General features: G+C 37.9%; 2 protein-coding genes across 5 annotated transcripts in view; one reads left to right on the top strand and one right to left on the bottom strand.

The window, feature by feature from the left end:
- Positions 1-13,895, top strand: part of LOC106061432 (uncharacterized) — a 73,563-nt gene that overhangs the window by 32,039 nt on the left and 27,629 nt on the right. For all 4 annotated transcript variants that reach the window (XM_056034102.1, XM_056034100.1, XM_056034101.1 and 1 more), the window contains exon 2: positions 11,934-12,163. In XM_056034102.1, the coding sequence (XP_055890077.1) occupies positions 12,040-12,163 (124 nt within the window). In that variant the 5' untranslated portion in view covers positions 11,934-12,039. The remainder of the gene's footprint in view (positions 1-11,933; positions 12,164-13,895) is intronic.
- Positions 8,251-8,899, bottom strand: LOC129927004 (40S ribosomal protein S7-like). Its single transcript, XM_056034111.1, has one exon. It carries the CDS (start codon positions 8,875-8,877, stop codon positions 8,296-8,298), a length of 582 nt encoding a protein of 193 aa, XP_055890086.1. The 5' UTR covers positions 8,878-8,899; the 3' UTR covers positions 8,251-8,295.

Genomic DNA, 13,895 nt, shown 5'->3' on the forward strand with positions numbered 1-13,895 from the left:
CTGGAGCGGAAAAGGTGGCGCGGGTGAAGAAATCAGGGGTAGGATGGGGAAATAATTAAAATAAAATAAATAAATAATGAAAAATAATAATTAATGCTGTGATAATTTAGAGTGACTCTGACAGCGAGTTTTTGACTTGTCACACTTATATAATACAGACGTTACTTCAAAAAAGAAGATGATTACGTCCTACGCGCATGCATTTAGTCATGCATATTAACCAATGACTTAAATTCTGCCAAGTCACTGGTTTTCCTGGCTAGCTCAGGCAACCCATTTCATGCTCTAATAGCACTAGGGAAGAAGGAGTATTTGTATAAATTTGTCCTAGCATATGGGACGAGGAATGTGCTAAGGCATTACTTATGATCTTATTTAAGTAGGTGTCAACCATTTTTAAAACACTATATAGATCAATTATTACAAGCATCGTCCGGCAATCTTGCAGTGGGCAATTATATAGGATAAATAAATATTGATGAATGCTAGCCGGACGATATCAATAACAAGATATATATTTACCCATAGAAGCTTACATTTTTGATAAGCAATTATTATGTGAAAATAATATCAGAGTTTGAGTCAGACATCTTTGATCGCTGTTTTGCCTGCCATGTCTCCTGTCATCCGTTGTCGCCCACATTTTATATACGATCCCATGATTCATTGCGTGTTTTTTTTTTTTGTGTACCGTGTGTGTGTGTGTGTTTCTGTGTGTTGTCAACTCTTTCCCAGGTTACAGGGTCATGATTCTAAATAATTCTTTCGTGATCAGAAATAATTATGCCGCCTTTGTCTCCCCTTCTCTTGTTAAATTCTACTTGTAATACACAGGACACATAATCATTCAAAGGGGAATAACCACCAGTGATTTGTTTTTTTTTTAATCACGATAAAAATTGTCCTCTTGTTTCTCAGCTTTCCCTTTCCTTTCTTAATTCACGTAGCGTTACCTTTTTTTTTTTTATTTAACAAACAGCAACTAGAAGTAAATTTGCGAAAAGAAAAAATCACGTTTTTAATCTTGAAAAGGCCCTAAGCTATTTGAGATATGTGGGGCCGTTTAGAATTCCAGAAGAGATATTACTAAATGCTAAATATTTTGTAGGGGCCCTACGCTATAGCATGCTGCCTATGGGTAAATTCGGCCCCAATTTTATATGTTTTGATTAAAGAGGTCAGGCTAAAGTGACATGAAGACGCTTCAAAGCTACATCTTCTTTTGTAAAAGGAAAGGAATACTTGAGAAAGTTCTCAATTTTAGATTTGTGAAGATTGGCGTGAAAGTCATGAAGAAATATATGAGCGGTTCATTAAAATAGTTCCTTCAGTTCGTCGTAGATTAAACGAAAAGTATGTGTCCCCAGCTGAACTTAAAAACTTGACTTGGTCAGATGACTCAATTTAAAAACTTGGTCAGATGACTGAATTTGAAAACTTGACTTGGTCAGATGACTCAATTTAAAAACTTGGTCAGATGCCTGAACTTGAAAACTTGACTTGGTCAGATGACTCAATTTAAAAACTTGGTCAGATGTCTGAACTTGAAAACTTCAGATGGTCAGATGACTGAACTTGAAAACTTCAGATGGTCAGATGACTGAACTTGAAAACTTCAGATGGTCAGATGTCTGAACTTGAAAACTTCAGATGGTCAAATGTCTGAACTTGAAAACTTCAGATGGTCAGATGACTGAACTTGAAAACTTCAGATGGTCAGATGACTGAACTTGAAAACTTCAGATGGTCAGATGACTGAATTTGAAAACTTCAGATGGTCAGATGACTGAACTTGAAAACTTTAGATGGTCAGATGACTGAACTTGAAAACTTCAGATGGTCAGATGCCTGAACTTGAAAACTTGACTTGGTCAGATGACTGAACTGGAAAACTTGACTTGGTCAGAAGCCTGAACTTGAAAACTTGACTTGTTCAGATGACTCAATTTAAAAACTTGGTCAGATGACTGAACTTGAAAACTTCAGATGGTCAGATGACTGAACTTGAAATCTTGACTTGGTCAGATGAATGAACTTGAAATCTTGACTTGGTCAGATGACTGAACTTGAAATCTTCAGATGGTCAGATGACTGAACTTGAAATCTTGACTTGGTCAGATGAATGAACTTGAAATCTTGACTTGGTCAGATGACTGAACTTGAAATCTTGACTTGGTCAGATGACTGAACTTGAAAACTTCAGATGGTCAGATGACTGAACTTGAAAACTTCAGATGGTCAGATGACTGAACTTGAAAACTTCAGATGGTCAGATGACTGAACTTGAAAACTTAAGATGGTCAGATGACTGAACTTGAAAACTTGACTTGGTCAGATGACTGAACTTGAAAATTTCAGATGATCAGATGACTGAACTTGAAAACTTCAGATTGACGCTTTAGGCCATCACTTAGTTTTTGGTAAAATACCAGAACTTTTGGAACCTAGAGCCAGAGCTAGCTTATAACCAAATATTTCAAACTCTGTCGTCTGGTCCAATCCATGTACACATTATTTGTTTCCCTTCTCATGTCAAGTGGAAGCTTTACACCAGGCATGTCAAACTCATTAAGGTGTATGGGCCACATAAGAAACTTACTATGACCTGGGGGGCCGCAGCCAACAGTTGCAAAACAGCCTACTAGTTTTATGTAAATTAGAAACAATACAATAGAATACAAAACTAAATGGAATACATGTCCCTTAGTTAGTTAAATTTGTAGTATGATCTACTAATTAAAAACTACAATGGTTACGCATTATTTTCATTGTCCAGATGCTTGACATTTTTTCTGCTTCTTCAAGTACACTGCCTCGCTATGTTCTTTTTGGTCTTCCTCTGCGTCTTGTTCCCTGGGGGTTCCACTCTAAGGCCTGCCTAGCTCTGTTGCTGGTATCTTATTCTAAGGGTGTGACCAATCCATCTCCACTTCCTCTCTAAGATCTGCACTTCTATATTTTTCTGTCCACTCATCTCCCACAGTTTGGGTGTTTTCTACTTTGCTCTTAGAGATAAGTGCTTGCAAACATAGCAAGAATTCGGGAAGCAAATTACCGCAATTCAACGTACCGTTCAGGTAAATAACTGTAAAATATTGGCACAGCCACATCTATATACTTCGCTTTCTACAAAGAATCTGGCTGCTATTCTATCAGCAGTTACCAGCAGCATTTTCAGGAGCAAATGAAAATGGAGATACAGACAACGAAATTTCAAGCATCTTATAACTATTCCAGGTGTAGGACTGTAACCCTAACCCTAACCCATATTTACCAAATGTTGCAGCCGTATTTAATCTTTTTAGTGCTTGACATTTTGAGAAGTGAACAAGATTTTCTCTTGATATATTTGGTTCATCCACAGTCGTACGTTTGCTTGAAGGCACTTCACATCATCACACGCAGTTGTGACAATTGCGTCTTTACCTTGAAGTCTTGCAGGTGACCAGTAAGATCATCTGCAAATGCCAAATCCTAAACAAATTCATCAATTTGGACATGTTCACCAGTTACATCAGCTAATTAACCTTGGTCAGGCCAATAATAGAATATGCATCATCTGTTTAGGACCCCTCAACTCAAGAAAACATTAAGAAACTGGAGCAGACACAAAATAGAGCAGTGAGATTCATAACAAACGAATATTCACATTTGACTAGAGTAACACCTTTAGTAAAATCACAAAATTTAGAAAGCCTTCAGGACAGAAGACTCAAAAGTAAAGTAGCAATTATACATAAAACACTGAACCATAATACAAATACAAAATTTAATAAAATACTCTGAAAGACACAAAGATAAAGGCACATTCCTCGATACATATCCTAGGACAAATTTGTACAAATACTCCTTCTTCCCTAGAGCTATTAGAGCATGGAATGGGGTTGCCTGAGCTAACCAGGAAAACCAGTGACTTGGCAGAATTTAAGTCATTGGTTAATATGCATGACGAAAAGTATGACGCGTAAGACGTAATCATCTTCTTTTTTGAAGTAACGTCTGTTTTATATACGATAAGATAAGATAATTAATTGAGAGTCAATGAAAAGAATTCAAAATAAGCTATTTTGTTTTTTAATTGTTCCCTCAAGCTGATTGACATGTCATTTATTCTTTCTGCCACAGTGTTACTAGCTGACACTATTTATTTGAATGCTTTCACCTTTTCTGGACAAATAATTTCGGCAGCTTAATAAATGATTTGCTATGCCTTGCACTTAGGCATTAAGTTAGACAAAATGTAGCAGGCTTTCACTACACACTCACTCTCGTTGTTCAGTTTAACAAATAAATAAATAAATAAATTATGGATTTTCTGTAGCGCTACTTTCATGCTTAAAGCATGCTCATAGCGCTTTGGTCCCATCTGTTGTGGACCAGTGGGGCGCTTTGGTCCAATCTCCGTTGAGACAAGTGTGGGGAGAGGGTATCTAGGAGAAGGTTTTTCAGGCGCTTAGTAAACACAACTCTGCCCGAGTCGGGTGTCGGGCCCCATTCATAGGTAGCCAAGCCAAGCCAAGTTCAAGCGCACTTGGCCTCTCGACCACGCTTCCCACCAGTGGCGTAGCTACCAATGTGCGGGTGGTGCGGGCCGCACAGGGCACCAAGTGTAGAGGGGCACCAAAATTCCCCCAGTGTGTATTAATTTCCTATTTCCCTGAGCGTTTCAGTTAAAACGACTAATTGTATGGACACGAACAAACATAAACGACAGTATTTTAAACATGCACTAACAATTTATAAACTAGTCATGTCGCTATTTTGTTTCATCTCCTTGACTATTTCTTCAAGACAATGTAAGCTGTAGAACAGTTTCAATCTAATTTACTAGATTTATTTCGGACACACGGTACATGTTGTTGCTATACTGATCAATGCTCTGTAATATAAAGAAGAAGAAGAATATAGGCCAACCTTTTTTTACTTCATTGTTTAGTCCATTGGTTTAATCTAGATATTGAGTTTACAAATATATTTCTAAACTCTAGCTCTAAACAATTGTCTTAGTTTATTCATTTCTTTATGATTCTTTATAGTTTAATTTTGAAAATAATTCTTTTGTAATGTCAATATTTTAAAATAAACTAACCTTTGTTTTCTACGAGGTTTTTAAAACTAACTAATTAATTGTAATACAGTAACGTAAACAAAATGATGAACAATGCTCAAGACTGACTAGTCTGGCTGGCGCCTCAAAACACTTTTAAGCTCAGACGGAGAAATCTGCATCTCTGGTTCTGTCCGGTCTGGGTAGACTATAAGGGCCCCATACCTATATCTATCAGGGTCCCTTATTACCGACCCATCGGTATAACAGAAAAAGGCATCTGATGGGTAGGACTTAAGTGTAGCTAATGCCAAGTTTTGGAGTATGGCAGGTGTTAATCGCCTCTTGGTGGCTCCCTCTTGCCCTATAAGGGACATGCTTATTTGTGGGGCCGACTTCTCCTCCACGGAGGGCAAGTACTAATTATTCTAATTGGGATTCTGTCAGTGGAGAGCCCAGCTGATTTTGACAAGTTGGCCGCAATGTGGAGGAACGATCGCATTTTATGCGGTTCCTCTCTCTCCACTGTCGCACTAATATTGAGGTGGGTAGCCTAGAGTCGCCCCTTTTGTAGCGCTTGCAGGCTGTAAGTACCGCCCTCTCCCTCCTTAAATGTAAAGGGGCCACGTTTGTTAATAAGATTTCAGCAGCGTTTGTTGGGCGTGTCCGAAAGGTGCCACAAATGAACCTTAGTGCCTTTGATTGTACTCGGTCGAGTGATTCGAGGGCAGTTTTTACTAGCATATACTTGAGCTGTACTCAATTTGTGATCTGACTGCCCCTAAGTACTCAATTTGTGATCTGACTGCCCCTAAGTACAATGTAGTTGCATGTCAGCTTTGGCACCCCACTTTGTGCTGGTGTAACGCTAGCTTCTCCGAGGCTTTTCTTTCAACTTCCTGGACTTGCTGGAGCATTGACAACTTTCTATCCAAGGTTACACCTAGATATTTGGCGTGTTTTCACGTTGGAGTCGCACCGAGTTGAAGCTCGAATAGAGCCTTAAGAATGTCGATCCCTAGGCTGAACAGGGACCAGGTCGTTTTGGCTTGTAATGCCGCCTGTATTTGGTCGGCTTTCTTGCCGGTTGACCAGAGGACAATGTCATCCGCATAAAGCAGTTTCTTTGACTGCAGTGAGGTGCGTTTCTTAAATTTCTTAAGTCTAAAGAAGCATCGAGACAATTTCAGGTCACATCATTGCCAGAGTCCACCGACTATAGGCGAGCTGTTAATGGGTATGAATTAACTGAACAATTAAAAGCAACAAAGCAAGATGAGACGGTTATCATTGAATCCAGAAAAAAATGATGTGGCCGACATCGTGAAAAGAAGAAAATACTTTAATACCGCAGGTTCTAGAGACTAAAGGACAGCACACAAGCTGAACCACCAGACAGTGTAAACAATACAGAAAGCAGGATAATAAACTCTAGACTGAACGACATTTGAGATTGGCCTGATGTCATCACAGAAAATATTCGCATACACCTTGTCACTCAAGGATCTGAAACAGTTCAGCGTATGGACAGTCAATTCAGAGAGGCGTATAGACATTAAGAATCAGCAAAAGGTTAGAAAGCTTTCAAAGGCCTGGTTTTTCCAGCAAATGTCGAACGGCAAGAAAGTTCTTAGAAAGTGAATGTGTTATTCGCCAAAAAAAAAAAAAAGAATCCTTATTTTGTTTCCCCTGCACACTCTTCTCAACAAGATCAAGTACCAAATCTTCATTTAAATCCAAAGATGGATTCAATGAGTGGTGGAGGTTATCCCCGAAAATAGAAAAACATGAGACTAGCAGAGCTCACATTCAGTCATCGCTTGCTTGGAGGGAACTTGAAGTTCGCCTGAGAGTAGGGAACAATATTGACAACAAGGCCCAAGATTTGATTATACAGGAGACGAAAACCTGGAGAGTTAGTAAAATTACTATCAAAGTACGATCCACTCTTGAGGGAGCATGTGCTTCGAATTAAGCTTTGTTCCAGACCGAATACATACATGTCTCCACAAATACAAAATGAATTTATTACAATATTGGGAGATCACGCTAAAAAACAAATCAACAAGCCAAATATTTCTCTATTATTTTTGACAGTACACCTGACATCTCAAAGCTGAATCAAATTTCCCAAATTTTACGGTATGTTGTCATGGAGAATGACGGGGTGCAGGTTCGTGAGTCTTTTGTTGACTTCATCGACACAAAGGACACGCATGCTGCTGGAATCGCCTAGATGATTCTAGAGAAATTGCGTTTGGATGGCTTAGACATAATGGACTGCAGGGGTCAAGGCTATGATAATGCTGGTCATGAAAGGTCATTAAGGTCATGAAAGAATTAACAATATTTGATTAATGAATACATATTATTTTGAAAAAAAAAGTAAGGTTTTGCAATGTTATTAATTAGTTAGTTGTTGTTTTTTTTTTTGGGGGGGGGGGGCATCAGGATGAGGTACCGCACCAGGCATCATATACTCTAGCTACGCCACTGCTTCCCACTATACTATTTTTCAATTCAAGTAGCTTGTCATCTCTTATATTCCAGCGTAATAATTTAACATTTATTTTGATAATTTTTGAGGTGGCCAAGCGGGCCGCATGCGGCCCCCGAAAGCCTTGTTTGACATGCCTGTCAATTATTGACTGTACCTAACAACAAAGAATGAAACAAAAAAATAAACCAATTATTAATTAATAACTTTTAAAATTTGTTTGATATCGTTGAGAAGGGGAAATACACCCTGCTATAGAGAACATTGCCTATAAATGTAAAGATCTCCCTTTATTGTAGTATTTAAACTCTAGGAGTTTTTTTTTTTTTTTTAAAGGAAACCTCAGAATTTGCGCTATTCAGTTTTAGCTTTATCATCATAGGAATCCTTGGGCTTTATACCTCTTTTCTTTGCCTCTTTTTTGGGCTTTATATGCCTCTTTTATGGGCGATCTTGCCTCTTTTGTGGGCTTTTTTTTTTTTTTTTTTTTAATATGTTTTTATTTGTAAGTTATCATAATTCACAAGTATTGAATCATAAACAATTGAAAAGTGATTAACCTAAAAATATAATAACAGTAATAGAAATATTATTTAATATCAAAGACATACTACCTAACCAATGAACCCCCTAAAGACAGAAAAATGATACAAGTATACTCTACTCCAGAACAATCAACACAATATCAGATATCCCTGACCCCAAATTTTTTTATTTTTTTTTTTATAAGTTTTTAATGCATATCCAGTCTTTACAAAACGAACTCTGGAAATTCAAAAGTAACATCTTTGCCAGTGAGCTTCTTATAAACTGATGTGAATGTGTCCAGCTTATGCTCAACATTATTTTGCTGACTTTTATCCAGATGTACTTTAATTATTTTAGATCCATCTAGTTTTACACGAATACGCTTTCCAACAATCTCAGCAGGGTAGCATAAATCCTCAAGAATGGCATCATGGACAGCTGTCAATGTGCGGCTTCTTGGTCTTTTCTGTTTGTTTTTCCTCTTGTTCTTTCTAGTTGGCTTGGGTAAAATCCTTCTCTGAGCAATGAAAACGACAGGCTTGCCATTGAATTTCTTTTCTAGCTCACGAACTAAACGGGTCTGAATCTTTTGGTATGCTTTCAGCTGAGGCACTGGGACAAAAATGATAATTGCCTTTTTCCCCTGCATATCTATCTCTTTTGCTCCAGTGATGGATAACTCGTACAGAGAGGCTTTCAAATCAGAGTTCATCTCAAGCTCCAGAAGAGCCTGACTAATAGCAGACTCAAATTCATCAGGCTTTTCGCCCTGAGGCTTAATTATTTTCGCACTCGCCGAATACATCTTAGAGGCGACCGTCTACCGGAAGGAGTTACTTCTATTTTCAATTTTATTTACTGCCGACTTTCAAGCTTAATAGTGCAAATTTTAAATTTAATTATTTATATTTTTGCTTTTTAAAATATTGTTTTTACTGTTTACATTTTATTTTACTAATACAAATTTACAAAGTTTTGGATCCAACTTTTTGCGCTAGACTTTTTGGCGCTAGTAGTTACAAGTATAATGAAAAAAAAAGTAAAGATTCTAGATTTTAGAATAAATATTTTTGTCCTATCTTAAAGTGTAGATATTGTAGATAGTTTGCATTCTCTCCCCTTCCTCCCCCCTCTTGCAAGGAAAAATTGTGAATATAGATATCTAGTGTTTACCATATCATGATTTTTCATTAATAGATATCTCAAACTATGAGACCACGCTATTAAACATGTTACCCTCTCTCCCACCCTTTAGAACAGGGGTTCTCAGCCTGTGGGTCGCGACCCCTTTGGGGGTCGATTGACGATTTGCCAGGGGTCGCCTAAGACCATCGAAAATATGGATTGTTATTGTCTACTCTTCTATTGTTGTGTGTGTGTAAGGGGGGGGGGGAGGGGGTCGCGGCAAAGTGAGGAATTGTAAAAAGGGGTCGCCGAGCTTAAAAGTTGAGAACCGCTGCTTTAGAGTATAGACTATAGGCCATGCGTTCTAAACGCACAATTTAATACCCATCTTTTTTAAATTTACATTTTTAGTTAAAGAAAATATAAATAAAATAAACCTTTTTTTTTGCATTAGCAAAATCTTATCTTATCTTATCCTATATATTACAGACGTTACTTCAAGAGAAAAGACAATTACGTCCTACGCATTTCATGTGTCCATCTAATCATGTATTTTAATCAATGACCTCAACTTTGGTTTTCCTGGCTGATTCAGGCAACCCATTCCATTTTCAAATGGCACTAGGGAAGAAGGAGCACTTGTACAAATTTGTTTTAGCATGTTTTTTCCATAACTTTTATTTTATTTGTTTATTTATTTTTACATGTTTAAATCCTACACAATATAATCATGTTAAGTAGTAAAGTTGCCCTTTCGTACCTTGCGATCTATAAGGCATATGATGTAAAGGTCGTCTGTTTCTGTGGCCCACGGTTAACGAGGGTGTCATGAGGCCAGCACAAAGTCCAAAAGCCCTTACTTTTCCCCAAACTAACGTCAGGTACCGATTAGAGCGGGTTTGACTCAGAAGCGTGCTAAAGATCTTAATTAAATAAATCCCAGTCTTCACCAGGATTCGAACACAAGCGCTTTACCACTCAGCCACCGCGCCTCACATTATTATAGGGACTGTCAGGTTTTTTTCTTCTTAAGATAAGTAAGATATGTGTACCAAATGTAACCAGTGGCGTAACTAGGGTGGGGGAAGGAGAGGGAGAATTAAAAAATCCCCCGGGCCCCAACTTGAGTAGGGCCCATAATGGGTATTTTTTTACATTAAAAATTAAATATTACGCGTCAAGCCTCCCGGGCCCCCAAACGATGGCAAACTCCTATCTACGCCCCTGCGTTGCGTCTATATTGTTATTGTACAGTAGTTACGCCGAGGTTGTCAATTGTAGTCAAACTGAAATTCCATTTGATTGGATCAATAAAAATTATCTTATCTTATCTTATGTAGGTTAGTCATCTACAAAGACGTAATAAATAAACATATACAATGTGCCTAATACATTGAGCGTCAAAAGGGCTGCGTTAAAAAAGCGGCGTTAGTAATAAATAAACATATACAATGTGCCTAATACATTGAGCGTCAAATGGGCTGCACCAAAAAGGCAGCGCTAAAACGACTGCCGCGCCAAAATTTCGACTCTAACATGTCCTGGCTGGAACTAGATCTCGTTTACATGGAAATTTTATATAGTCTGATATAAACCTTTTACATGTGCATTATGAGAAAGTCTGGTGTGAATGTATATTTTGGTTTCCTATAGTTACAAAGTTTTGTTTGGTGTAATGCACAAATTGTAATACAAATTTCCTTACGGACAATAAATATTATTATTATCATTACTATTACATTTATTTAATAAGGTTTTTTTTTTAAGTACAAACAATGCGTTACTGAATGGCGTATTCCCCCTTGTATATATGAGGAAAAAATGTGTGACCGGTAGATCACGTGACTTCCTGTGTTTTTAACTGAAACTTTCACGTCGACTGAAAACTTCCGCTGATGTTGAATAAAAGTGATACATTTTATTTTTTCGACCGGTTCAACAAAATCACTGGATGTTAAAACGTGTGTAATTTAATGGGGAGATAGGCGGTACTAGAAACCAAACACCAGAAGATATTGTATGGGTATTCGAGAAAATAAGATCTGGGTTTTTACCAAATGGACCTCATTCACCAATCGTAAACAAACAACATTTAACCACGTGATAATATTGATAAAACAATGAAAAAAAAGTATCACGTGACAGCCAATATGTATTACGTAATTTGTATAGAAGAGATAGAGAATCACGTGGCTAAATGTTGTTTGTTTACGATTGGTGAATGAGGTCCATTGTGAAAGAAAGGTTTTTCTATAAGTTGCAACATTAGAGTGATCAAAGAGTCATAAAGTTTGAGATAAATTGCAACATTAGGGTGGTGAAAGGACTATTCCTCACTTTGGTCCCAACTCTGTCCCTCAAATCACTCTTAAATCACTCTTAAATCTTTCTCGAATCACTCTTAAATCACTCTCAAATCATTTTTAAATCACTCTCAAATCACTCTTAAATCACTCTCAGATCACTCTTAAATCACTCTCAGATCATTCTTAATTCACAATTAAATTACTCTTAAATCATTTTTAAATCACTCTTCTTGTCCGAAACGCCTCTAACAAAAATGCTATTTTTAAATCATAATTTTTTATTGATCATTTCTCTCTCTTTCTCTCTCTCTCTCTCTCTCTCTCTTAATCAACCTATGAACTATTTTTTAGCCCGTGCCATAATAAAAAGATTGATTGTTTTTATCCATTATCAATAAAAATGTTTTATTTCTTTCTTGTCTCTGATCAGGTTTGAACATAAAAAAGTTGAATGACTTTCTAGCGCAGAACAAACGAAACAAGGTAGACACAGAAAGAGCTTGTCGAGGTGAACCCATAACAACCACGTGATCAAAATGCAGTCCAGCCTCACTTTGATTTTGATTGGCGCCTTAGCGGTTGCCATGGTGACAGCTGCTCCACTCTCTAACCAAGAGAAATTCGTTGAGACGTCGCAAACTGGAGTGTCGCTTGACAGAGGTAAGTTTTGCAGAAGATAATTGATGTGGCTTCCCTTTTTCTTCCCCCTCCTGCGCATGTCAGAAGAGGACAGGAAGAGAAAATTAGATTACTTCATTCCAGGATTAACTTCCCTGTATTTCCTGGCGATTGGACATGAATTTAAATGTCCTACAAATCGAAAGCTAACGTCATTAATGCCGAGTGACATAGGGGTGACGTTGGAATATGTATTTTAGTGAAAGAAAATAAAGTATTTAAAAAATTAACACAAATAAATTAACTATGCTAATAGTGAACACGTGCTATAATTAGCCAAGAACGTTTACAAATTTGATTCGAGGATATTCGTCCATGCTAGAGAAGCTTTTTTTTTTTTTTGTAAGGCCACATAACACCCTCGTTAGTCGTGGGCCCCAGAAACAGATGACCTTTACATCATCTGCCCCGTAGATCACAAGGTCTGAAAGGGGAACTTTACTTTTTTTTTTTTGTTACTTTATGTAAACCTTTTTAAATCTACTCTTGAAATTAAGATATGTAGTGCAGTGGCGTAGCTAGAGTGGGGGGAGGAATTTGAAAATCCCCCCCTAGCCCCCACTTGAGGGGGCCCCCAATTGAGTGTTTTTTTTTTTACATAAAATATTAAATATTACGCAAAATGCAGGGGCCCCCAAAGAGGTCAAGCCTCCCGGGCCCCAAAACGATGAAAAATTCCTAGCTACGCCCCTGGTATAGTGTGTTTGTGTTTTTTGCCAGGATTAGAGTCGTTTTCAATAACAGGCCCGTCCGTTTTTTTAATGCTGTCTTCCCATATTTTTTGTCTGCCTCTCCTTTCTTGTCCTGGAATTGTTCCCAGCAGGAAGGACTTTGCGAGCCTTCTGAATCTTGGGATACGGTCGAACAGTCTTGGCTTTCGTTTTTTTTTTGTTTTTTTTTTTAGAATGTTTAGAAAGTTTTTCTGAGCCCAGTCGCCATTGTAATTTGTGATGCTGTCTTTGTAGGCGATACCAAGAATTCTTCTGTAGTATCTCGATTCCATGGCTAGATTCCTCCTCTCTAACTCTGCAGTTAGAATCCATGATTCGCAATTTTCCAAGTTTTCACCGAGATCCAAACCCAGGACCTCTTGGCTTGAAAGCCATGAGCTTTACCACTCAGCCACCATTCCTATGTGCAATTCAGAATAGCACTTTTATACATTGTTTACCAAACTTTCCCATCGACCAATATAAAAAGATTAGTGTCCACTTCAAGGTCCCTTACCACCGAAAACCCGTCATTCAAATCTCTCTCTCTCTCTCTCTCTCTCTCTCTCTCTTTGTCTCTCTCTCTCTGTCTCTTTCTGTCTCTCTTTCTGTCTCTCTTTTTATCTCTCTCTCTATCTGTCTTTCTGTCTCTCTCTGTCTCTCTTTCTATTTCTCTCTGTCTGTCTCTCTGTCTCTCTCTCTTTATCTCTCTCTGTCTCTCTCTGTCTCTTTATCTCTCTCTTGCTGTCTCTTTCTGTCTCTCTTTTTCTGTTTCTCTCTCTGTCTCTCTCTGTCTCTCTTTCTGTCTCTCTCTTTTTGTCTCTCTCTTTCTGTCGGTCTTTTAGTCTCTTTCTGTCTCTCTTTCTCTTTCTTACTGTCTCTGTCTCTTTATCTCTCTTTCTGTCTGTCTCTCTCTGTCTCTCTCTTTCTGTCTCTCTCTCTGTCTTTCTTTCTGTCTCTCTCTCTCTCTCTGTCTTTCTTTCTGTCTCTCTCTGTCTCTCTCT

Source organism: Biomphalaria glabrata, chromosome 6 (genome assembly GCF_947242115.1).
Source record: "Biomphalaria glabrata chromosome 6, xgBioGlab47.1, whole genome shotgun sequence".
Lineage (NCBI taxonomy): Eukaryota > Metazoa > Mollusca > Gastropoda > Planorbidae > Biomphalaria > Biomphalaria glabrata.